The following is a 26,869-nucleotide window of genomic DNA, read 5'->3' as shown; positions in this document are numbered from 1 at the left end:
TTAGTGCTGTTGTTTTATCCTTTTCTTAAATTTATAAAACAAAGATAGATAAAGCAACTGGATCGAACCAACAGAAAACCTTAAATCAGAATATCTGTCGGTTTATTAGTCGTTATTTGCAGCTTACACTGCAATGGTGTAAGTATGGAACGTATTTCAATATTTGAAATTTGTATAACCTATACAAGTAATATTGTCTACAACATTGACTTCCTAAACTGAGCTTGATATGTTGATACTGTATTTATTTTCGAAATCGAATTCACGACAAACATAATTGAATGTAGATATAATACTTCAAATTATGTCGGTATTATAGTAATAAGCCTTGCGTTTCCAGTCAGATCACGACAAACCGTCAGACATATTTACAATATAGTAGTCGCTAAGTCGCTTTGATATTTTCCGTCTTTACGCTTCTACATATACTATTTCAGCTCTTCTTATACTGTCTTGACATAGAACGTAACTCGAAACAATATTCAATCAGATTTTGCATGCTAATTTTTGACAAAATAAACTAACGGTCAAGTGGGAGCTAAGCGATAGTCAGTAAGACTGGGAACGTGTTGATATTGGGGTAGATTGATACATAAATAAACACGTTACCTGATATTGAATTGATATGATTTCGACAAAATCGGCAGGTTAATCTTTCAAGAGAGTATGTGTATAAAAGATTACGGTTTTGTGCCATCTTTGACATATAAATAGATATTATATTTTGTGAATTTTGAAGTTTACATTGCTATTCACTGTCTTGATTTTGTCCGAAGCTAAAATCACTTTGAAGAGGCAACTGTTTGGTTTTCGTACCTATTCACGGCTCCTTCAGAATGAGATTTGGTGGCAACAGAATAACATGACTCTCTTGAGTACCTAAATAGGTTTTCCATAAATCTGTGTTTGTTTTATAAATCACTGTCTTGTCCTATTTGTATTACCCCCATTGAAATTAACGCATGTCTTATTTCATGTGTTCGGAACACTATTTTGTACTTCAGCAGATGTTGACATTAGAAAAAGTTCAGTACCACATTATACTTTTTAGAACAAAATATTCACGATATTTTCATATTTAGCTAGTTTCATAAAATCATGTCAATTATTTTTTGTAGTTCTCTATGACCATTCAACAACATGTATATGTATATGTTTTGGAGTAAATGTTTTTTTTTTAATTTTATTTTTAAACGAAAGGAAACTTAGATAGGTGATATTTTGTCATTACATTAAAGTTTTTCTTGTGTATTGGTATATTTTATTCACTGTTTACTATTTTTGTATACAACAGAAAAACACAGAGAAGAAAAAATAATCAGGCGATTTTTTTTCTAAGATGCATCGAGTATAATTATGTGCGGATTTTGCTTTATGGTTTCCGTTCAGACCATTCATTATTGGTCGATTTAATACATAACCATATATTAGTAATTTTAACCGTATATCATTTCTGGAATTTCTGGAACGAAGATACATTATTGTAAATCTTTTATGGCGCCGATCTCACAGCAAGAGCCTTTAATCTAGTCCTCAAAAATCTCGTTCACCATTAGCAGAAGTGATTTGCGGTCACGTGTCCCGACCTATGACATCTGTCAAAAGCACTTAACCAAAGCTTATGGTAATCCTTTCAGACGATGAGGATCAACGATGACCTCCATTTTGTTCAAATCTCTTATGCACAACACTATTTGAGACAAACACGCTTGTTTCAAGTAGGCTTCACGTCATAATAAAATCATTGTAATCATATCTAGAATTAAGACTGTCACATTTTGTATCGCTTAATGTCTAAAATTCCTTAATTGCGTGTAATCTTTTGTTGATAGTTTCATATGTTTCTATTTGCTCGACTAAATCCTTCGGCACGAAGCTACTTAATGTCACATACATCTCGATTCTAGCAGAGAAAAGCTAATTCTTCCGTCAAAACTGTCTTTTTCCGATATTTCCCGGCTTTCCACCGTGAGATCTGTCTAGGTATTCCATTAAAAGGTATGTACTTAGACACAAAGTATCGTTGTTATCATTATATACCTCCCAAGAGGTTAGCCTGTCTGTAACTTACGTTACCGATCTCGTATTCCGGTATTTCAATGGTTTCTAATGCATGTTTCGTTTTACCTATATGCTTTGCTGTCGGGAGTCAATTGCTTGGCAGATTGAACTTCTTTTTATCTTTCTTGCGCTAATCTTATGATCAAAAGGCGTTTGAATGCAGATTTTCATGCTCAATTTGATATCGTTTAACGAGAGTCAGAATAAATTGTTATTTCTGTTGTGTGCGTGTAACCTACATTAAGCCATATTAAATGTGACAGATCTCCCCTACATCAGTCAACGTTGTTATCTGTAACGATCACTCTGAGTCTGAGTCTTTATGAAAAAATATGTAAAACAATTCATATTTCTCCTATTACGGACAATTATATCTTTCACTTGAACGAAGGTCAGACAAACTAGAGTAAAACACTTATGACGACTGACAACTAAAGCATCGATGCGTTATCATTTGTATTTCATTAAATCATTTGGTAGAGCATACATTCGGCGTAATATGCACAAAATTGCGGGCACTACACCGACTTTCTCGTCAAAGGCTACTGAAAGATTAAAGTCGTCGCTTCAAATATTCTCCAATCGCCTCTGGTTCCAATATGACTAAATATGTTCATCTGGAATAGATATTCTTTTCAACGGATAGCACGCTGGTATCTTGTATACGGGGGCACGTAATACCACCTCTGCAGATAGTAAAACGGAACTATGTGCATTTTCACAACTCATTTGTTGATAAAATAATAAGCTTGCAATAAAATAACAAATATGATCATACAACAGCTAACATAAAAAGGAGAGGAGGAAATCATTTTAACAATTTATTCTTGGAATCGAAACAATCGTTTACCTAAATGACATCGCTTCTAAAAAGGTAGCCTATATCCCAACGGGGAACTTCATCTTAGCCCATTGCAACATATCTGCAAAATGAAGGAAAAGGGGGGACTTAAATTCCCACCGGCTTTCCCCTGAGAGAAAATTGTAAAACTTCAGAAGTAAATCATCATACACTGGACAGTCGAACTTGTTATTCGTCTATATCATTTTTCATGCTCCAGGCTGAATTTTGTCCATGGTTATTCGCTTTTTGATATTCCGGAATTCTTACATTTTCTTTGTACAAGTGTAACATTTCGACTGGTTTCGCTTCCTATCTCGTGTACTTTTCATGCTGCAGTATTTAACTGTTCTGAAGTCTATCACATCCTTTGTGCAAATTATTCTGCGTAACGGTAACGTCCTTATAAAATGTATATAAGTCCACAAAAACAAATGAATAAGTACGAAATAATAAACTTTTGTGTGTGTGGTCTATTTGTGTTCACGTTAGGGAGTTCATCTAAAGGAAATAATATATAAACATACATATTATGGAATTCATTATCTTGAAATCTGGCAGCAATTCGGAGGACGAAACAAACAGAAATATCGAATGGGGAATCTAAGCCTATAGCTACAAGAATGAAGAGGAAACAATGTCACTCTGTACTATACAATATGTTATGGCGCGAGGCAAAACATATGGCAACTTCATTAATACAAAGAAAAATAGTATACCTTTTAGCGATAGTATGATAAGAAATAACGACAGTTTGTTTGGAATAGATGTATCTGCATTGTTTTATTTGTTCAAAATTCTTGATGATTTCCTCGGGTATCAATGTTCTAAAAAAGAAATTTTAGTAGTTAGTAGCATTTCCTGTTGTCTGTTTTGTGAATAGTTAATTTTTTAATTTATGTATGGTTTACTATTTTAATTAAAACATGAAACATGAAATTAAATTGTTCCTGTTCCAAGACAAATAGCTAGATATTTTGTCCAAATCTACTTCCTTTTCCATATCATTAAGATTTATTCATATTTGTGTCCTGGAAACAATAATCTAAAAGACTTATGATAGATCTTTCTTCATAAGTCGTCGAAAAGTATTGTTTCATCAACAATATCCTTGTGAATAAAGTCAGTACCTAGTTACTCTAACTTGTTAAGCTAGAAACCATGTAATGAACATAACAATTGTGACGTTGAACATTTTTTAGTTTGGTTTGAAATTTCGAAGTTTTTCGACTTCCCTGAATCATAAACTTATCGGGAACACGTAAATGTAGTCACTAAAGTTTTGCTGTCTCCTAAATTTACGATTATATTCTAAGTGCCAAAATACATGTATACTATTGTGTGAATTCTAGATTTTTTGTATAAGTATGGGTATTTCTTAGTACTGAATGGGGATATATTACAAACCTGGCGAGAAGGAATCAGCTTAGAAAACATTGGTTGTTAAAGTACATGTTCTGCTTCGATCAAATATTAACAGGTAACAAGTTTGTAAAGCTAAGTTGAGATGAAAAAAAAATTAAACAGTTCGTCAACTTAACTTGTTTTTGCAATTAATTAAATCAAATTCAATTCAGAAAGCGTGCAGACTCGATTGAACATGCTGCTACTTCACATGAAACTCTGAAAGATAAGACTGAAACTTAATGAAAAAAACATACAAAACACGAATTTTCAATATTTGCTAATTTTCTTTTGCTATTTTAGAATATCATTTTCTAATGATGGTATCCCACCGCCTAATGAATTTTCACCTTTCCCCACGTAAAATGATTATGAATCACTCATAATGTTTGTATAACTGACAGTTATCTTTTAACGAATGGAAAGTGATATATTCTATCGATAATGTTCCTGTATTATTAAAAGATTGAAGGATACTCCAAAAAGGGTACTTAAGAGAACAGAACGAGCTATTGACACGTAGACCACACACTAAATATGACTATTATGTCACCTAAAATCAAACATTTCTTGTCAATGGAAATTGATCATTTAAATCCTTAGTGTAAAGGTATAGAAGCTTAATGATGTGCAGAACTTAAAGAAGAGATCGGAACGGCACAACCCGAATTAAAACCGATCTATAAATTACACTGTATATATGTTGAACCTTATAAAGTTTCACAGAATTTAATGGAACTTTTTACTGCTAATTGCAGTGATCAGCAATAGTACCAGAGATACCAATCGATAGGTTAATGACACACCGCATGCCGGTAGAAGGTTCTTTTTTTTTGCAACTGTACAAAGCGTTATTTCTCAAACCTGCAAAATAGCTACAGAATTTCTAGCCAGTAGTAAAAAGTAAACTATTAAGGTGCTTCGAAAGACGTAGCTTGATACGAACACAGAGGTCGGACCCTGAACAGTTGGGACAAGTATGGACTCGTCATTCAAGCATAATGCAGTCCCGAATTTTTATTGCGATTAAATTTTCGACACAGGAAAAGAATCTGACCAAAATCGCAGTGACCATTCTTTGGAGGATGACCGAGAGAGACATCATCAAACTCTCTAGTTTTTATAACAGATGCCTAAGAAAGATCTTGGGCATATTCTGGCCCGCACAAAATTACAAACAAAAATTTGCACGGGAGAACAAATTCTTAGACATAGGCACCATACTTAAGAAATATCGATGGCAATGGAATGGGGTATGTTCTGGTGAAACCAAATAACATCCGTCCCTCAGATGGACTGAAGAAGGTAAACGGAAACAGGGTCGCCCAAAGACCACCTGGAGGCGAACCGTTGAGGCAGAATGAAAATAAAAAATGTCGGAAGTGAGCTAAAACAGAAAGCATAGGATATAGAAGAGAAGCCCTGGCCTTATGTGCCTCCGGGTGCAACAAGGACTAGGTAGGTATTTCTCAATTCACATTATCCCCAAAATCAATACCAGGTTTTTTTTAAAGATATATGGAACCTTTGGTACAATTTCAGATTTATTCACTTTCACTCAAGTTACTATCTATACACCAGGAAAATGCATATTTCTGCCAAGCATCCTTTTTGTGGTATAGCACCGTGTACTACAATTTAAAAAAATTCTTTTACTTATAGTCAAATTATATCCCGGCATCATGAAAATACCTGTTTCCTGCCCCTATTTTATAAGTCGTTCAAGCAATAACCTCCAAGATGAAACATAGCTTTGCTTTGGTGGTGTGGCACCCTATGGTACAGTTTCAAAGAGACTCGTTTACTTATAGTAAAGTTATTGTCAGGACATAATGAAAAAAAAAAATAGTTTGTGGTCCCTAAGTTTTAAATGTTTTGATTCACAACAACCAAAATTAAACTCCGCCTTCTCTTGGGTGTATGGCACCTCCAGTGCAATTTTAAAGAGATCCTTTCACAATTAATCAAGTTATTGTCCGTACATCATAAAGTTGCTTGTTTTTCCTTAATTCCTAAACGGTTTGGGTCACTACCCATAAATAAATCCCAGCTTTCCTATGTGATATGAAACTGTAGTGCTATTTCATTCACAATTAAGCATGCGGCTCGAGCAGGAAAGCTTCCCTTGCGATAGCCCGATAGCGTACGGGACTCAGCATGGAATCCTTCCCTGCGGTAGCATGATAGAGCTTTGTCATCTGGACATCGTGAAAAGGTTTGTTTTGACGTTTAACTCCTAAATGTTTCCAGACACACACTCACAAATAAATCCTAGCCTTCATTTTGTGGTTCATTTTCACAGAGATCCATTCACATTTACTCAAGCTATTATTCTTATTTTTGGTCCCTAATTTCTAAGTGGTTCAAGGTCATTCCTAGGCTTTCTATTGTTCTAAGACATTCAAAAAGATTTATTCACGTATACCCGAGTTACTTTCCGGACATGAAGTGCCTACTGGCGACGACGACAGCATGATACCATGTATATACGAACGCAATTTTTTGGCGGTCGTATAAAAAAATAACACACATTGACAGCAAACCGGATTTTCCGGCACGTTTCCGTCAAGTACTTTTCAATAAAGATTATTAAACGCGTATTGCGCTAAGTCCCATTCTTCCATAGAGAACACCACAAAAAAAAACAACGAAAAACAACAAACAAACAAACAAACAAACAAACAAAAAAACAAAAAACAAAACAAAACATTACAATACAAAATAACAATGGTAAATATTATAAAAATCTATACAGACCTACTTTTTCTTCCAGTAATATAAATTCTGAATTTGAAAAGAATCTATCACCAAGCTCTAGCACTGACACGTTTGGAATAATGCACTTAGTCCCATTTAACGCGAAAGAAAGCGAGAGAAATCATCTTGAACAGATCGATGATACAGATCAAGTATTGCAGCTTGATCGTGAGTGGTGCAAGTTAAGGATCGTGAACACAAATTTTGTAACTTTTTCGAAAATTTGACAAAAAAAAAACTCATAGATGTCTGTCCAGATAATTACAATCTGCAAAGCATATAGAGTCACGCGTCTTTATCTTAATAAACCTCTGTCATAAAATGCAAAAAAGGAGCATTTCTCACTCTACATATGGTATTACGATTTAAATTTTCCCATTACTTTTTTCACTGGTAATTTCGCTATTTTATGTTGACATATAAGATTGGATAAATTATGTTGTATTTTTCATTATTGTGTACTCACTTGTTATAATACAAAGGGCGAAATTGTGCTCTTTGCATTCTCTGAAATATGGGTTATCGAAATAATATACCTATTACTAAATATCCTTTGTAAATGATTATCATTTTGACAGATTTCTTTGATTTTTATGTCAATACAGCAGATTTGCTGAAATTGTCGAAAAAGTAACAAAATTTGCGTTCACGATCCTATAATGCTCAATTCACGATCAAGCAGCAATACTCAACATACATATTATTGATCTGTTAACCATCATTTCTCTCGCTTGTCAGTGTGATGGGGGTGCAATTGGATTAATGAAACCAAAGATTATCTGAAAAAAAAAGACTGGATAGGATAGTGAATTTTAAAATTTTCCTTTATCAATCTAGCCATCAACATGTTCTTCTGGAAACCTAGGACTAAAATTACCAGTTTGAATAGTAAAGTTTTGTAATTTTAAATTACCATTGCCTGATTCTTACAGAATGGTACTTAAATCCATCAAAATCTTACATTTACTATTTTACCCAATTTATTGCCCCCTTTTTCTTCCTTGTTATGGTCACCACATCCAAAATCAAGCATAGCCTGACTTTGGCGGTATGGAACCTTGTGATTCAATTTTATAGAGATCCATACACACATAGGTTAACTATAAAAGTACTTGGTTTCATGAAATGCTTGCTTCTGGGCAATGTTGGCTTTTATTCCCTAATAATTAGGGTTATAAGAATCCATCAAAACATTCTTCATAATGATGGAACATTATGATACAATTTCAGAAATTCATACAATTTTACTCCTTCTATAGTTTTTTTTTCTGAGGAATTTCCAAGTAGTGTGGCATTTGTCTTATAAAGCAAAATCATACACAGAAAAAAGTTTTTTATTTTTGTTGTAAAACGACAACACACTATCATATTCATTCATATTCCCAATAAGCTGTTCATATATTTTAAGATCTATATGAAAAAATAAGTAGAATGCACACAAGCGTAAACACTTAGAGACAGACATTTTTCCTCTATTAATTTCTACTGTGATATTCATAAAGGAACCAGTTTGACAGTTTATGAAAAAAAAAATATATATCGCTTGCTTTCTAAACAAAATTCTGTATCTTCTGAGAAACTGTAAATACTTCCAGTTACATTTTCTCCTTTGAATTATCTTAACAGATTCTTCAGCTATATCTATTTTATGTTAAAGTAAGAGTGTATTACAGACAGTTCCTAACATTTCTGTTATTTATATAAAACAAGAAAGTGAAAAAGATATTGAGAAACTGAGAAAGTTATGCTAACTGTCATTAAAAAATACTACAATATAACAAAAAAATGGTCTTAAATACCTATCTTGTCAAAAAAGCATAACTTTTAAGTAAGGAAAGATTAATTTTAGAATTAAAAGGGAGGTTATCATTTTTTTTCCAAAGGAATATTCTCTAACAAATCCCTTTGTTCAAGTAATTTATAACCAAAACTGACTTAACATAAAAAGTATATCAAATGAATTATTTCAGTGTAATCAATCAGTATGTATTGTTTTGGTAAGTCATTATGTCCTGAATAGGTCAGCAACTGGTTCAAACGGACTACTAATAAACCTAAGACAACATAGTTAATACATGTACTTGTAGCACTAATTAGTGAAAGAAAAGCACTTTACTGTAAAACTGATGTAAATGAAACTGACTGAAACAACCTTTTTATAAGGCAAAAACAAAAAAATAAACAAAAATATGTTACATGGGTAGGTATTGGTGCATCCATAGATTGTGAAAATGATTTTTTTCATAAATTTTACATCTTTTTTGTATGACTTCACATATATATTTGTCTTGCAACTAAGCTTTCTCCTATATAAGTAAAGGGGGCTGAATAAAAGACTGCTGAACAAAAACTACTTTGGACAAATTTCACGTTTTATTTAGAAAATGAGGTTGCAGGATGAAAACAATACATGACAATTGCCAAAAAAAATCAATACATATATTTGTACTCACTTCAAAACAGTCTGATTAGCTTAGGGAACCCTCGTGATAGGACTGTTCCTAAAGCTCATCAAATAAATTTGATATTTTCCAGCAATATACATGTATCGCATTTATCTTGTATCAAGGGTATGTATATTTTTCAAAAATCCAAAAGTCTCAGTGCCATAATGGACAAAACAGGATCAGTTGATAATTCATATTTCAAGAAGTGGAAAAAAGAGAAATGGTACAAAATAGAGATGGCCTGTTAAGTGGATATTTTATGTGTAACATGAAAACCTTTCTTATCAGTCATATACCCAGTTCAATCACAAATGCAGATTGAAAGATGAAACATTACACAAAAATTGAAAAATGATTTGACGTAGAAAAAAATCAGAGTTCATCATGTTTTTGTTGAGCTGTGTCTAATGGTTGAGAACATCTACATGGTGTTTCAAAATCAAATGCATATTCACACCGACTAGGTTCACTGGAACCAATCAGCTTATGTTCTAGTCCACATTTTAAATGTACCTGCAAATAGAGAGAATAACTTTCTACATCAAACTGCCAATCAACAAACAATAAATCACAGCTAATATTTTTGTAGAAACAAGGTATTTCATGAAATGCTTACACTTTTCAGATTCCCCCCCCTAAATAAACATTCAGAAACAGTTCCCTAACACTCTATACCAATACATGTACCACTTTAAAAAAAAAAAAACAAACAAACCTGTACCATTTATTAACTTTATTATATTAGCAAACAATCTTCCACTGAATATTTAATGACAAGGGTTAGACCAACAACAATGATGGTATTTGAGCACTAACAAATGGTCTAGGAAATTACTTTCTTTAAAGCAAATTCTTACATTGAACACTTTTTTTTCAATAATCATCAATTTGAAAAGCAACTCCTATGTTTTATCACCTACCCTAACAGATCTATCTGGTCCATTCCAACAATTCTGTCCTTTTTCATAAATCTGGGCAGCATATTTATCATTGGGATGGCCATCCCACCTACCCCATGACCTTTAATGCGTAAAGAGAGTTTTAGGTTTCAATTAAAATAAATATGGATTCATCAAGAAAATTGTATCTACTTTCTAATATAAAAAGTTATTAGTTATATTTCAAAATTAAGCCTGAAACTGCACTGTTCAAAAAACAAATGATATAGAGAAGTCAAATGTACTCAATATCAAAAGCCAAACCATTTATTTTCATAATTACCATTAAACATTTAGCAACAGATAAAAATAGTGGAAGAAAAAACATTTTTCTCTATGATTTTGTCATATGGAACCTTATGGTATAATTTAAAGCGGAACCATATATATATATATATATATATATACAAGTCACTGTGCAGAAACCTGATGGCCATTGACAGTGACATTAATACTGACAGTAGAATAACATTATAGGACTACAAATTTTTGGCAGGAGTATAAATATAAATAATGACAAGAACTTACCCTAAACTAGTTTCATGGCCTCCACTTTTAGGTCGCTGTGACCCTCTTGAAAATGGGCAATATTTATATGTATATTCTCTATCTGTGTATTCAAAACATTGATCTTTTAAAACTGCAAACTCTTTGTTTGGACCAAAATCTAACTCCAAATAAGACTTTATTGAACTGAAAAGAAAAAAATAATGTGTTTTTGACTTTCAAACTTGCAATAAAACACAGAATGGTTAATCTTTAAAGTCATCAGTAAAAAATGGCATACAGTTTTTGATTGAAACAACTGGTAACCATGGGAACTTAAGTCTCTTTGATGAGAGTCTAAGTTTTTCTTTGAGCAAATACTTTTGATTGACCCCTGTCTGTAACGTACTTACGATAATTCTGATTCTAATTCTTTTAGTTTACCATTGGCTTCGTCATATTTCTTTCTTGCTTCATCAGCAACTAAAATTGAACAAAATCATACATGATGTTGGATATTTTTGTTGCAAATTCTGTTTACTACAAAGTTTTGTATCTTGTAACTACTTCTGGAAATGTGATACACTATATATTTCAGAGTTTTTCTACTGTCCCATATTTATTCAATACAACTATTTTTAGATTACTTTGTGGTTATAGAATTACAAAGTTAAATGTCATTTTACATTAAAATTCACAAAAATTCTCTTCAAAGATAATTTTGACTGACAGAGATGGACATGTATAGCTAAAATAGTTCAAAGATAACATATACTTACCTTCTATCAGTTTTTTAGTTTCTTCATCATATTCTGGCATCACCTCTTCTGCTTGCTGAAATAAAAAAAATAAGTTACGATAGTTTTTAATATACCAGTAGTTCAAAGATTCTTGGTTAACTCAACCAATTCAGCATCTTGTAACCTGCAAAACATAAAGAACTTTGCAAATTCTAGAAAATTTTATTCAAAATACTTCCAAGCTTATGGTGACACTAGTATCTTAAACATTGAAAACAGCAATAAACAGTGCCCTACTGGCTGCAAGGAAGAAATGAAAGGGCTTTAACTGTGACAAAATTACCCTATTCTTTATAGAAAGAAATGATCTGACGAAAAGTTTGATAAGATAAAATGCTGAAAAAAAATGTTATTCTCATGAAATTTTTGAAGTCATAAAGGCCAATAATAACAAAAAAAAAAAAAAACTTATTGAAAAAAATATTGATCACTGAATCTGTAACCTCCCAATATACAACCACATACAAATATCACCATTCTACAACAATTTTGGATTTTTATTGAAACTTTGAAACATAGTGAGAACACTCACAATAATCCACAGGCACACATTTACACTCATTCAAAACACTTTCTTCTCTATACCCCCATAAAAGTGGCTCCCCTTAACTAATTTCTGTGAAATCAATCCCAACCAAGCTTTTATTGCTACTAGTCATGCAATAAAGTCTGAATAAAATCCACAAAATAATAGAGCTGTTATCCAGGCAACAAACTTAAGTAATTCTAAACTATGTCCCCCTCTCAAAACAGGCCAACTTCCTTATCTACCAAGTTAATGTATGGCTCTTCTTTAATTATAATACCTTATGCAACAAAGTTGCGGGGGTACAATGTTATTGACCCACTATCTGTTACAACGTCTTGTTGCCTGGATAACACCTCCATTATTTTACTGATTTTTTTCTTAACTTAAAGAAAGGTTTTGGATAGGATTGATTTTACAAAAATGGTCAAGGGGGACTAATACGAAAATTCAACAAACTTGTCGCCTTGATAGTACCTCTATTTTTTATGGATTTTTCTCAGACATTGAATGATTATTAGCAATAAAAACTTGGATGGGATTGATCTTCACAAAAAATTTTTACCCATCAATAAAGATACTAGTATATATGCCAAAATCATCTCCATATCTGGAGTGATCAGAGAACTATAGCCTTCTTTAAAGAAGCTAGTAGGAAACTATCAATGATCAAAATACCTTAATGGGAAGTTCTAAATAACAGAATATCATTCCATCAATGCTAGAATATATTTACTACACTCATTTTTTTTTCAACTATAACCCACCAAAAGATTTTCAACACCTGAGATATTTGCAGCATGAAATTTAATATAAAATGAGCCAATGACCAATTCAAAAGAAAAGCATTGGATTTTTGCATGCAGACAAAATTGCTTTGATGGTAACATGCAATGCTTAACCCATTCACCTGGTCACTTAACTTGTTTATTTACTTCATGCAAAGAGATAACTTTTAAATGTATACTATATAGCAAACATTTTGAGGGGGAAAATCCTGCCTTTTTTCATGGCCAACTTGAACTACAGTTTGTACAGTACAAAAGTATGTAACCTTATATTTTATTTTAAAGGGACTTATATCATCCAGACCTCTGTATTCATAAGTAAAACATTACCAAAAAATGTCATAGATGGTAACAAATAAAACTAGAGGCTCAAAGGACCCTTAATCACTCACCCAGTGAATTTGAAACCATGTGGTAATATCATTTGATCCAGTGGAATAAAAGAAAAAGGTAATCATCTAAAAAAGTCCCTTCAATTAAATCATTTCTATCACAGTCCAAGCAAGCCACAAAAAAGTAGCTTGTTTGTTGTTGTAAACCTATCAAGTTTTGAAACATTGGCACATGGACCATTTCTTCAGGAGAAAATCTTTGAAAAGCTTAGCTGTGGTGGCCATCTTGTTTGATTAAATGGAACCAAAAGGGGATCATTTGCAGAAGGTTTTCCATCCACCAATTCTGTCATATTTGGTTTATTATGTCATGGGGGTATTGAAGTAAATGAGCAAAATATAAAAAATTAAATATGATGACAATCAAAGCAAACTGATTACATAAACTCGCGTAGACTTCATGTAGTCTCTTATTTAAGTGAGAGCAAGGAATAAATACTGAAAATTTGGAAATCATGTGATGCATTTATTGATATGAAAAATGTGACAGACTTTCAATTGCAATAATAAAACCCTGCATTATGGAACTTCCAACCAAATGTGTGATTATTATACAAATTGCAAAAGCTAAAATCACCTACTTGATTAAAAAGACAAAACTGCAATAATCAATCAACACAATAATTTCTGAATTTACATTCAGTGCCCATAGATATATCAATTTTTGCTAATTCAGTAAAATATACTGAACTCAAAGGTAATATTTCTATGCTTAGATAAGAATGAAAACTTCTATCATTACGTTTAAAAAAACTTTAAAAAATTATACATTTACAGGAGAAATAAAACAAGCAGCCAAATTCAACCAAGATGTTATAGTACAGCTGAAATAAAGAATCTTGTTTTTAAACTCAGTATCCTCTCTGCAATCAGTAAAATAAATCTTTACCGGTACACATGAACATAAAAATAAACGACTACAGATGGACAACAAAGAAAAAGTCTGCAATGAAGTTGAAACAATGTATTTTTGAATTAAAATGACAAAAAAATAATTTGTAAAACGAACCCTTACTAAGGGGGTTAGTCATGCCGGCATGACTAAGGGGTAGGGTTAGTTGGTTAACAAAAGGCAAGGAAAAATTGTTAATCCCTCTTAGTCATGACAGTGTGACTAACTCCCTTATTAGGGTTAAGTTTTACAATTTTTTTTAAACTTTTTTTCTTAAATCTAAAATATTTCCAAATTCAAATAATACCTTGTTTTGACAACTACTAGTCTGATAACTAAGTTAACCACATGTAATTTTTTTTCCACAATTTTGTAGATGATTGTACTTTCTTGCCTCAATAACAAAACAAACTACAGCACATCATCTGACTAGTGGCTTACAAGAGACAATGCAGACTGAGTTAACATATTCTGTTTAGGCTAGCTCTATACATAAACTTGCACCATAATACCTCTGTAGCTGGTTCATTAACAATAAGTTCAGGAACTCCAGCTACTGTTGTAGGCAGAGTAGGAGTTGGCTAGATAAATATTAGAAAAGCACATTTTATATAATAGTAAGAATCCATAAGAAGCTATGAAGTCCTTCTTTTACTTCGATGTAATGTGTTGTTCCTTTTCATTTACTTCATACTTATTTTTAACTTTTAGCACATAAAAACATGTTAGCTTCTATAAAAAAAAGCATTATTAAATTGAATTTCCATTATTGATTTTGGAATTAAAAACATATCAAGATGTACAAAAAAAATACTGATTTAACATAAAATACAATACACATAAAACATGATCTAGTTTCCATATCTTTTTTCCTTATTCAGATCCCTCTTTCTATTTATGGCAGTCTCTAACATTTATGGAAGCTGAAAACTTGCATAACGTATCAAATTAGTTGACCTGAAAGTTACAACAGAGAATAATTGTTCCCAAGTATTAATACACAAAACATAATTTAGTAACCTCTCCCAAGCTAGAAGTAAGCAGAACTGCAAGCAAGGAGACACACTAAAACATTAAGATAACTGAAAGTGAAAGAAAACTCACGTCATTAGGAACATAATCAGGATCATCATCGTCATCATCTTCTTCATCTTCCTCATCATCATATTCCCGTTCCTCTCCCTCATGGAAGGGCTCAGGTGGTTCCCTAAAACCTGGAGGCTGGGCCTGTTTTAAGTTACATTAAGAAAGGTTGAGGTATATTCAAGGGTAAAATTTGCCCCCCTAGTTTTTGAGAAAATTGATGTTTGAATCCAAGCAAAGTTTACCTTGCTGAACTAATATGTTGTACATAAATTTAATTTTCTATATTTATAAATTGTCTGTACTGCACACTTGGGGCATAATCAGTTACTAAAGCTAAGTGATTAACAGATTGTCTTCAGTTTTGCTAAATCAGAAAGTAAAATACAAGTCCCTGCCCAAGTTTAGACTTATTTAATATATGATATTCTTAAGAATTTTATGTACTTCATCTTAAACTACTAAGATTAGGCATGTTGGTGAGGCACCATCATTTTGAAAAAAAGAATCCATTTATAATCTAATTGTTTTCGGCAGATCTTAGCTTGATAATTACTTTTGACTTGTCATTCCTGGAATTCAAAAATTGTTTATACATGTATGATGAAGCTGTTGTTGTACTAAAATTCTTATCAAAGAAGCAGATTGGCAATATTCTACTACCATGTTTAAAAAAGTTAGACTATAAGGGGGCCAAAAACATCCCTAAGTATACCTCATTCTTTCCTTCAGGTCTGTATTTAATTTTCTGACACTGTATAATTCCAAATACAAAAATGTCTTTTTATATCCATAAAATGCAGTAAGTTTCACAACATGTATAGAGTGAAATCAAGAGAATTTTGTTTTTTCTTGGCTTGTTACTGTCGTGTACATTCAGAAATGTATTGGTTCTGTATACACGATCTAGTAATCAGGACTGCCATTTTTTACATGTAAAAGATGATGACGATGATGCAAGACTAAAAAGCAATAATAAAGTAAGAGTTCAGGTGGTACTTGGGTAACAATGTAAATTCCCCTTCTATGACAAACATATTTTAGCCATCATTTTTTTGCAACTTGTAAAAAAACACATATTAGCTGCATTATTTACAGTCCAAAAATTAAAAAAAAAAATTGAAATTCAACAATTAATTCTTTAACACATATCTTGAAACAAATAATAAACAAATAATGAAAATAGTGAGTGCAAATCTACAGATTAAATCAGATCTATGCTTGAAAGAATTTCCTGGCACATTTAAAAGGGTGAGTTATGAGAAAAAAATGTGTTGAAGAACAATGTAATACTACTTATATGATCAAAAGTATCTCTGAAAATGAGTGCTATGAAAGAGGCATATAAATATCCGCAATATGAAAATAAGCCAGGGGTGAGAGGTTGATTTTCAAGAAAAAAAGATTTGTAAAAAAAGTAAGGTTTTTGTTTAATTTGTTAGAATTCATATTGTTTTAATTATACACATTTAAACTTGTCTAAAGTGAACCCCTTTGAAGTTTTTGTTCAGCTGAAGAAGCTGTTCCTTTTTCACAGGATATAAAAGAACTTAAGATGTCTGTTTTAGACAGGTGTCCCATCTATGCAGGGTTCAATTTAAACAGGTTGAACTAAAACTAATAAAATTCATTATTTGCAGACATTATTGCTTTAGTACCTAAACATATGCACAAATATGATTCTTTGCATTATCATTCTCGTAACTACAAATCCTTCCTGAATTTTTAATTTTCTTAAAATACATCTTGCCTTACCATTGGGTTTGAAATAATGTTTACATATTTCTTGTACAGTCCTCTTTATAAACAGCAAAGGAAAAATTGGTTTGGAAAAAAATAGTTATTGATCAAATAGTTATTGTAATAAGATACTGTGAAAATACTATTGTTCTTGGGGTACCAATCTTTGTGGTTTTCGTGGGTAGGCCAAACCCCGAAATCTGGTTCCCAACAAAATGGAGAATCCCACTGATGTGTTTACTGAAAACCTCAAAACCATGAATTCAAGAATCCACAAACTTGTGTTTCTTCCCTAAACCACAAAAATTGGTATTCATGAATTAAAGTACTTTCATTGTAAACCACCTACAGTGTTATACCACTAGATATGCACCTCACTAATTCTTGGTTTAACAAACATTTTTTTTTAAATAGCAAAACATGATGTGAATATAGACCAGCAATACTTTTAATCAGGAAATTGACAACTACCAATCCATCAAAAAGTACAGAAGTTTGGTCCAACTATTAAATCTCTATTTTATTTTACCAAACTTATGAAAGCCTGCTAATCCAATCAAAGAAATATACATCTAGCAACCATTGACTATATATAATGAACCCAATACTCTATAAATACCAATTCCAATAAAAATGAAAAGAAAAATCATTAAAGAGAGACAACTCACATCCTCAGTCTTGGCCTCCTCACCACGAGCCTCTGTAGGAGCCTCACCCTCTACTGCTGGAGGTTCTGTAGGGCTTGGTTTCTTATAAATATCTTTAATATGTGACCAGATATCCTTGGTAAATATATCAAAGTCAACTTTCTCTTTGTCTTCTAAATGTTCCTACAATAAATCAAATATTCAGGGTGAGTTAGGTTGAACAACTTCTTATATAGTTTTCTTGTCAGTACATTTATAAACAGATAGGAAATCTAAGAAATGCAGATTGGTAAAGTTAAAACCAAAATGAATTCATAAATGAAGTCAGGGGAGTATGACTAGTTTCACTCATTCATTTAACAAAGACAAAAATTGAAAGCCTATATCAGGTAAAAATTCGGAAACGATCAATAGTTTGATGATACTGAGAATGAAATGTTGATTAATTCTAGCTTAGTTTAAGAAAAGAAGGTTGTATAAATTTTACAACTAGCCTAAGAAAATAAGCAAACCTTGGCTTCTTCTTCTGACACAACACCATTTGAGTCAATGTCAAATTCACTGTGAGCAATTATTTCTGACAAGTCAACACTAAAATGAAAATGAATTTGCATTACTCTAATACTACAAAGGCACATGTTATTTTTCTACCGAGTAATTCCTCATTTTTACCTTTGATAGTCAATACCTGAAGTATATTTTTTCAGTCAAAAGTTAGCATCAGAATAATTTAAAAAAGTACAAATACATGACAATTAATAAGATTTACATTACTACAGAAAAAAAATTACCATGAATTATAGAGAATGAAATCATATCAGTGATCCATATCGATTTAACCTATACCTTGGAATCAATGAATGTCTGATTTCAATCTGACAGATAATTTAAAAAAGTTTTAAGCCCATATGCAAAAATGACTTGACTGATCATGCTCAAAATAGAATTAGAAAACCTGTGAAACTAGACTGGGCAGCCTGGTAACCCTAACACTGAACACTACACCATACAATGACTATTGAAGTCAGAACTAAAGTTCAGAAGTTATTTTAGTTGACCTTGTAAACTTACGAATTATCCCCATTTGTGTCCAATTCTTTAAAGGCATCTGCAGCTTTCTCTGCATCTTTCTTAGCCTGTTTTTCTGCTTTAACCTCTGAGGAAAATAACAGTAAGGTAACAATTATTTTTTAAATAATTATTTGAACACTATGCAGTTATTATGCATGTCAGAATAATCTTTAAACTTGTTTTCCGAAGCTTTTCTAAAAACTATGCATATTAGTTACATTTCATATGTTCATTTTTTTCTAAATAAATTTTTTCATATTCATCAGTTGAATCCTGATAGCCTTATGTAATAGAGCTAAAAATAGAAGTTTTAGGGGCAGCAATTTTTTAGTCGACATTAACATATAGAAAAGCTAGAGTTAGCATAAGCAGATTAATGTCTTACCATCCCAAGCTTTCTGGTGTTTATCTTTAGCTTCTGTCTCAGGTCCTTCAGCTTCCAGTTTAGCAGCTGAAATTCATTGTTCATAATATTATTTGTACACATGTACTTGCAATACTTGAGTGCAGAATAAACATAAAAATGCCCTTTCCAGAGAGTGAATGAAGAATTGCATTCTTGCTAATCCTATAGAAACTTTTTTCCATATTTCAGACACCACATAAATGATTTGTATTTTATGTCAGTTATTACAATGTTAATTGTAGTAGAGTTACATTGATTAATTGATCATTTGGGTTTAACGCCCGAGCAGCAATATTTCAGCTATATTCACAGTTACAATATCCAACAAAAAAGTACAGATTCCATATTAGAACAAACTGATTAACTGCACTATCGAGTCATTTTGTTATAGACCTAAGTCGATGAGACCTCAGATTTTAGTTTTCCACACTGCAGTAAGGGGTGAAAGTAAGAATTAATATGGGGAAGACAACATCCTTGAATGGATTAAGCAATCAAATAACCTTTCATTCCTAAAGCAAAATGACAGAAATCCCAAATGAGTCAGATCATGCCATCATCATGGAGTGTAATATAATATGTCAAGGGTCAAATCAAGTTTTGATTTAATTTTATTTTGGGGTCTATGAAGAACTGGTCTTCATGAAATTATTATAATTTATATAGAATTATGTTTTTTACAGGAAATGAACTTCGTTTCACAACATCAGTCTTGATGCCAAGTTTTATTTTTGTTATGGTCGGCTGGTTTTTTATTAAACCTGACAGAACTTTTTCAATAAGCCCATATACACATTTAAATATAAATTATTTAAAGAGCTTGTTTCACATAACATAAATCACTTGATTGGTTCTACTTGGAGATGTCTTCTTTTGTCTCCATGACGATATTTTATCGTTATCATGGAACAAAAATCTGAGTTATTCACCTTCTAACTCTTTCACTGAGTCACCAAGTGTTTCTATCTCTTTTTCTAGTTCTGTCTGTCTTTGCTGAAAAATAATATTCAAACACATCAACATTACTTCACATTGACTATTTTTGTATGTTGATAACTAGAAAGAAACAAGATAACTATGTGTGACCACACTATATATATCACCTTATGACAAAACCTTTCCTATGCTTAAAAATTTTCAATGTTTTGTATGTTACTCACATAAAACATGAGTTGCACACGTTGTGCTAGTTATACCCTCAGTCATTGGAATCATGATAACTGGGAAGGTATTTGGACAAACTAGGGGAAGGATTGATGGACAAGATGATTCCAATAGGTGTATAATTTGTTGAATAAAAGTTGAAGGATAGTACAATCAAGTTCTCTGTTCTACTCTATACCTTAAAGGATATTTTTTAGAATTTTTTTTGTAAAATTTAATTCTACCACTAAGCTTCCTTACAGTCTTTTCCTCCAAAGCCTTCTTGCCTTCTTCAGAATAAGCCTTCTGCTTTTCATAACCCTCTTGCTGTAGTTGTCTAATTCTCTCTTGTTCCTCACGTAATTTCTTTCCAAGCTCTCTGAAATAGAGTAATTTAAATCCCTATAAAATTCTGTTCAAAAAGTATTTTTCAAGCAACCATTACTTCATAAATGATAAACAAAAACTAATTTAAGACTTACTACAGCTTCATACTGGTTTTGAATTGTTGATACATACGATCAGTGATAGAATTTATTTCCCTTCGTAAATTAAATAAAAACATAACTCAGTTTAAAAAAAAAATTTGGTGATTTTTGTCTTTTAATTACATGCTGGAATATCAGTGCATGGTTTACATTTTAAAAGGGTTGATACTAGATTTTACATGTATGATAACAATGAAAACAATATACATACTTGCAATTATTGATACATTCTATACGTCCTCCATCTTCATCTGTTCCATCACAACAGTCTGCAATAAATTAATTAAATGTTATCTTCTAGTTTGGTTTCCAAAAGTAGGCAATAAAAATGTGGCATCCTCTGAGATGGGTAAAATTTTTAACTTGATAAGAAAAAAAAAAGATTAACATTTTTCTAAAGCATGTGAGTATGTAAAATAAGTTTTATTGATTTATTGATTATGGTTGAACTTCCTATGGCAGACATTTTAGGAAGAGAACAATCAATCAAACAGACCCTGCTTTGTCCAACACACAGAGCCGATATCTTTATTGTGCTAGCTCACAGAAGCAACAGCCCACAGGTAGACATCATTCCTCTTGACACATTATTGTGACTTTGAGCCAACCAGTTATAACTCTATCTCCGTAAATACTGTGTGCTTGGTGGAGAAGCAGTAATTACAAATTTTGAAGTCTTTGGTGTGATTTGGCTCAGGATCAAACCCATGACTGCCTGAACTGGGAGCAAGCATGCTAACCTTACACTAATCTGGTTCCCTGGTCAATATCATAAGTGACCCTGAGATCGCTAAAAATACAGACTCAGGTCACCACCAATGGACACACAATATATATGAGTAAATTGCAGCTTATGAAATAAAACAAAAACCAAGATGAAATTATTAACTCAACTGTTCTGCATTTTCACCGAAAGGAAGTATAAATAATTTGTAAGAAATGTTTAAATGCTTCATTTTTTAAATTTGAATACAATGTATTAAAATGTCTAGAAATAAATAAAATAATAATGTGATATACGCTTAGCCAATCAAAAGACAGACAATGTCACTGGTGACCTGGGATTATATTTGAAAGAAACTTGTGGAATGAAAATAATCCCAGACTGCCAAGTTACCATGACACCACTGAGACAGTTTATAGAGTAATATTAAAATCCATTGATGGATGTTGATCTCAATGGAAAAAATGTATAATGGTATACCTCTTGTAAGTTCTCTTTGGGAAGAGTAAAACAGTGAATCTGAGTAAAGCTACAAACCTTATCATAAAGTTCAAAAAAAGACTTCAGACCTTTCTAACTACTGCAAGTGTTATAATCCGCAATGTTACAATATTGTTGTTTTCTATTGCCCATTTGTCTTCAGTATCAAGACAGTCTAAATCTGAAAGCTTCATGTAAATGATTTCTCCTCATTAAATGAATTAACATACCACAAACTCCATCATTGACCCTAGAGGACAGAATGTTCAGAGGTAGATAACCTGCATTTGTACAATGGAACTTTCCATTTGGACAAGCTGATGTGCCTGGAGTTGAAAAATACAAAAAGTAATTATTATTCACCAGATTTATAAAATGAGCAAAGCTATGACTATGTATTATCAAGAAAAAAAATTAACTTAGGTAAATGAAATAGTATTAGAATGGGTTCACACTTTAAAAGACAGATGATAAATTCTGATGCTGGAAGCAAAGGAAGCTGAATACAAGAATGTACATGACATTATGTCATGGTAAATACCTCTCAGACCAAATAGTCTTAAAGTTACTTTATGCTTAAAATCAATACTGCTCTTAGCTCAAGAGATTGAAAAAAATAAATTAATTCAATTTTGGGTGTTATAACAATCTGATTAATTCATGTAGTATAAATAGGGATAAATCTATCATTTTTATTTCTTATACATTAAGATATTAATCATGATTTACATAAATACCTGGTTCATCAGATCCATCATTACAATCACAATAATCATCATTGACATATTCATAAGGTATCTTTGTTGACCCATCTAAACAGGTAAATGTTCCATCTTCAGCAGGCTGATAAATTGAGGCCACTGTTATGAAAATCATTTAAGATCAATGACAAATAAACTGCACTTTGCCTTGAATAAACTGGAAACTGGTTAATGGTTCTTCACTTTTTAATGGCAGGCCTTTACAGAGCTTATTCTGCATTTATTGATACCAATAAATCTAACAGCATGTGACTTAATATATTTCAACATGTTAATAAATATTTATAAACATGTTAAATAATGTTTATCAACATGTGCATATATTAATTATTGATATCAATAAATGGAAGATTGAATAACAACTGGATAACTATTTATTGTTATACAAAAATATTGAATGACTTTAATCAAATTGTGTTCCAGTAGTCATGAATGCTTGGTAATATCAAAAGTTAGTATCATTTCAGTAATGTTTTGTATTTCAGTAAAACATGACTATAGTGCACTGTTCAGTTATGATGTGTATATTCTATGTAAAAAATAATTCATGGCGGTATCAAAAGACAAAATGTTATTAAATTGTCCTTTTTATAATACTGAAATCAATAAATTATTTACATGTCATGTGAATAAGTATCAACATGTTTATATTCTCTACTTTATTGATGACCGTGATGTCAACAATTTCTACTGCAAATCCTCGTAGAATCAATAAATTCAAATATCTGTTTACAGGAGTTTCACTATATCACTGTAGTTAATTGTTTTCTAGACTGATGAATAACAGGCCTATGGAAAGGGGTTTTTTATTTTGACAAAAGTTATTGCAACATCTAATATTACAATAAATTGCATTAAACTTATTTTTCTGAAGCAGCATATTAAACTCAGTAATTCCTTGCTAAAAAGTGAGGTAAATACACCACCATGTCAGTGACTAGTCACAGTATGTCTCTTTCTGTACTATATATGTACTTAAGTAGTACTCCAGCTAAGAACTGTGCAAAATGTAATACATGGTTGGAAAGCCTACATATTTTTATTTTTGATATTTTGTTTAAAATGCTTAAGTAAACAGGAAATAACATATGGATTTTCACATAACCTGTGCTCATAAGAGATATAAATTATATAGAATGTACTGTAGAATTCAAAATTGAGAGAGAAAACTCTGTAAATGACACTAAAATACAGTAGAAACCATTGGATTTTCAATGTAAATTATCTCCTTAGAGCACGCAGATTGGAATGAATGATTACACATTTCGTCATATAGACCTATCAAGAAACTTGATAACAAAAATAAAAATGTGTACAGTAGCCTTTTTTGGGGTGCATCACATATTAGAGAATTTGCATGATCATTACAAAGACTGATACTTAAAACAAGAGGCTCCCAGGAGCCTGAATCGCTCACCTGGTTAAAGTTTGTCTTTCAAGGGGAATAAATTTAACAAGGAGCTGTCCAACAATTTCGACTCAAGAAGACTTTGGTAGGACTATTATAAGGATCATTTCAGTGATAGAAAGTTTCTTTCTATCTATTATAGTTTTCAAGATATTGGCTGATAACTGTAAAAATTCATCTTTCAAGGGCAATAACTCTTACAGTACCTGAACCGATCCATGCAACCAAAATTGTGATCAGTCATCGGTTACTGATCGGTTTCCAATCAGTCATCGATCTGTTAAACTGATCCATTAAACCAGTGATCGCATTACGTGACCACTGATCGTTCAATATGTTTTTGTTTGACAATTTTTCTCATATTTACATAATGCAATAGATTTAAACATAAAATAATATATAGATTTGATATATTAAAGTCAGTGTAAATTCAATATGGTAGTATATTGGATTCATTTCAGTAGAAATTCCTAAATTTACATGAACCGATCATCTGCTATTTTACATAACAAAACTGCGGTCCGACCGGTTACCTGTCATCGGTTATCAATCCGTCAAATAGATGCTTGGATCGGTTCAGGGACTGTACAAGGAGTCACCTGACAACTCTGATCCCTGACTTTTGAAGGCCTTATAATAAGGGTCATTTCAGCTACAGAAATAATTTTGCTAAACCTAACGGATATATATGTGAAAAAGTACAGTCTGATCCCTATGTTCTATTTTTAGTAATGGCGGCCATGGTTTTTGATGGATCAAAAATCTAAACATAAATTTGATGCAAGATACCCTAAGGAACATATGTGCAAAGTTTCATAAAATTCCACTCAGCAGTTTTAGAGAAGATTTTTGAAAAATTGTCAACGGACAACGACAACGACGAAGAACGCCAAGTGATGGCAATAGCTAAAATAGCCTTTGGCCAGGTGAGCTAAAAATGTTCCCATTGTATCACTGTATTGAAAAGAAAGTCCTATAAAATAATTTCTATAAAAAATTTTGTATTATTAAGGACATACTTAGACCACTTTTCAATGGATCATGATAACTTTTAAATCCAAATTTAATCTGGGGCTAGTAAAAATTGATTTGGGCTAGTGAAATTATGTGTTTGGGTTAGTTGAAACCTATACAATCCTCTACTATTGGGCTAGTTGTTGAGAATTTTAAAGGAATGTGAAGGCTGAAAATCAGGTTAAAATTTGTCTGGGTACACCCCGAAATGTGTAACCAATACCTGTACACCCATCACTATATAGCCTATTTTTCTATTTGTATTTTGATTTAGCAAAACTGATTGAAACATTTTCAATGTTTCCAACTCAGTCGTTTATGTTCTTAAAAGTTCCGAAATGTGTAACCGGAAGTTACCATACCAAACTAAAAATTGACAATTTCTCACATTCCATCAGAATTTTATGTTTTTCTAAAAACATTCAGAGGTTAAAACTTCACTTTAAGACTTTGGATAACATTTTGAAAGATTTGATATTGTTTAAAAAAAAAAGAAATGTTGGAAGTTTAAATTCCATAACATACTGTAGCACAAATCCCTGTACCAGCAAAGAATGGACACCATCTTATCAAGAATGAAAAAGAAAGTCTCATAAATAGGATCTGATGCAATTTTAATTTACATGTATTGCCCTTGAATATTTGAATGACATTATTGTGTTCTAATATGAAATATATAATAAAATTGTACAAATAACAAAAATACTGGATTTTGAATTTTGGTCCTGGAAATTTGGGTTACACATTTCAGTACTTTTGAAAAATGAAAATCAAATAAGAATCAAATTTTTGAAAAAAATAATCTTAAAAAATCATTGATTCTTGCCTAGCCATCACATCACTTTGTAAATGTGTACAAATTATCAGCGGAAAATATCATGTAACCATGAAGAATTCGGCAAAATAGTATTTAGCTATTGGTAAACTGATCGACTTGGGGATGGATGAACATGGGGCAGATAAAGTTGCTGCCCTTCAGACAACAGAATTAATGTCTAGCACTCTAGGGTACAAGTTACACATTTCAAAATATATCTCTTTCCCGTCCTAAGGAAAACTTGATCAATTAAAACACATTTGGCCCCTTGTTCAAGCTAAAAAAAATACTGAAAATGTGCAAGGTTACATGTTCTTGTTCTAGCAATACCGTGATACAGTGGAACCCATAATATAGTACCATTAGTGGAACAGAGTATTCCCACCTTGACCCTCGTCTAGCGTAGTTGAAACACCGACTCTGACAATACCAAATTATGGAATGGGAAATATGTAAATATAATTCAAATTTTCTGTACTTTGTGTTCTCAAAAACACGTTTATACAGTTAATGATTTGAGACTGTTACAGATACACTCCCCCTCTTTTACTTTAGGAGCTGACACCATATCCTTACTCGATATTGACACGCCTCTTGGTCTGCCGATGGTGGCATTCGTAACACTGATACAAATAAATTGTACCAACAGAACTAACGTTCCAACCAATTTATCCATTTTCGTTGTTTATTGTTCCCTTCACGTCGTCTATCTTTCTTACATGGATAATGCCGATTGGAGGAAAGGAAGGAAGGGA

At 32.0% G+C, this 26,869-nt stretch overlaps 1 protein-coding gene across 4 annotated transcripts; it reads right to left on the bottom strand.

Moving 5' to 3' along the window:
* Positions 1-8,381: 8,381 nt before the first annotated feature.
* Positions 8,382-26,867, bottom strand: LOC148629757 (glucosidase 2 subunit beta-like). Of its 4 annotated transcripts, XM_088556731.1 has the most exons (17): positions 26,691-26,852; positions 22,852-22,974; positions 22,345-22,440; positions 21,122-21,179; positions 20,684-20,801; positions 20,209-20,272; positions 19,259-19,324; positions 18,874-18,958; positions 18,315-18,393; positions 17,824-17,985; positions 15,437-15,559; positions 14,845-14,913; positions 11,714-11,768; positions 11,348-11,417; positions 10,977-11,141; positions 10,431-10,530; positions 8,382-10,023 (listed from the first exon to the last, which is right to left on the bottom strand). In XM_088556731.1, exons 1-17 carry the CDS (start codon positions 26,788-26,790, stop codon positions 9,883-9,885), a joined length of 1,674 nt encoding a protein of 557 aa, XP_088412857.1. In that variant the 5' UTR covers positions 26,791-26,852; the 3' UTR covers positions 8,382-9,882. The 4 variants fall into 4 exon arrangements, with proteins under 4 accessions (XP_088412857.1, XP_088412867.1, XP_088412878.1 ...); XM_088556741.1 differs by lacking the exon at positions 14,845-14,913 and having other exon boundaries at positions 26,691-26,867; XM_088556752.1 differs by lacking the exon at positions 15,437-15,559.
* Positions 26,868-26,869: the final 2 nt, after the last annotated feature.

The sequence above is a fragment of the Perna viridis genome, chromosome 1, assembly GCF_037379345.1.
Source record: "Perna viridis isolate PV_CMFRI_1.1 ecotype Kerala chromosome 1, ASM3737934v1, whole genome shotgun sequence".
Taxonomy (NCBI): domain Eukaryota; kingdom Metazoa; phylum Mollusca; class Bivalvia; order Mytilida; family Mytilidae; genus Perna; species Perna viridis.
Note: the sequence above shows the minus strand (reverse complement) of the source record. Positions and strands in the feature narration are given on the sequence as shown.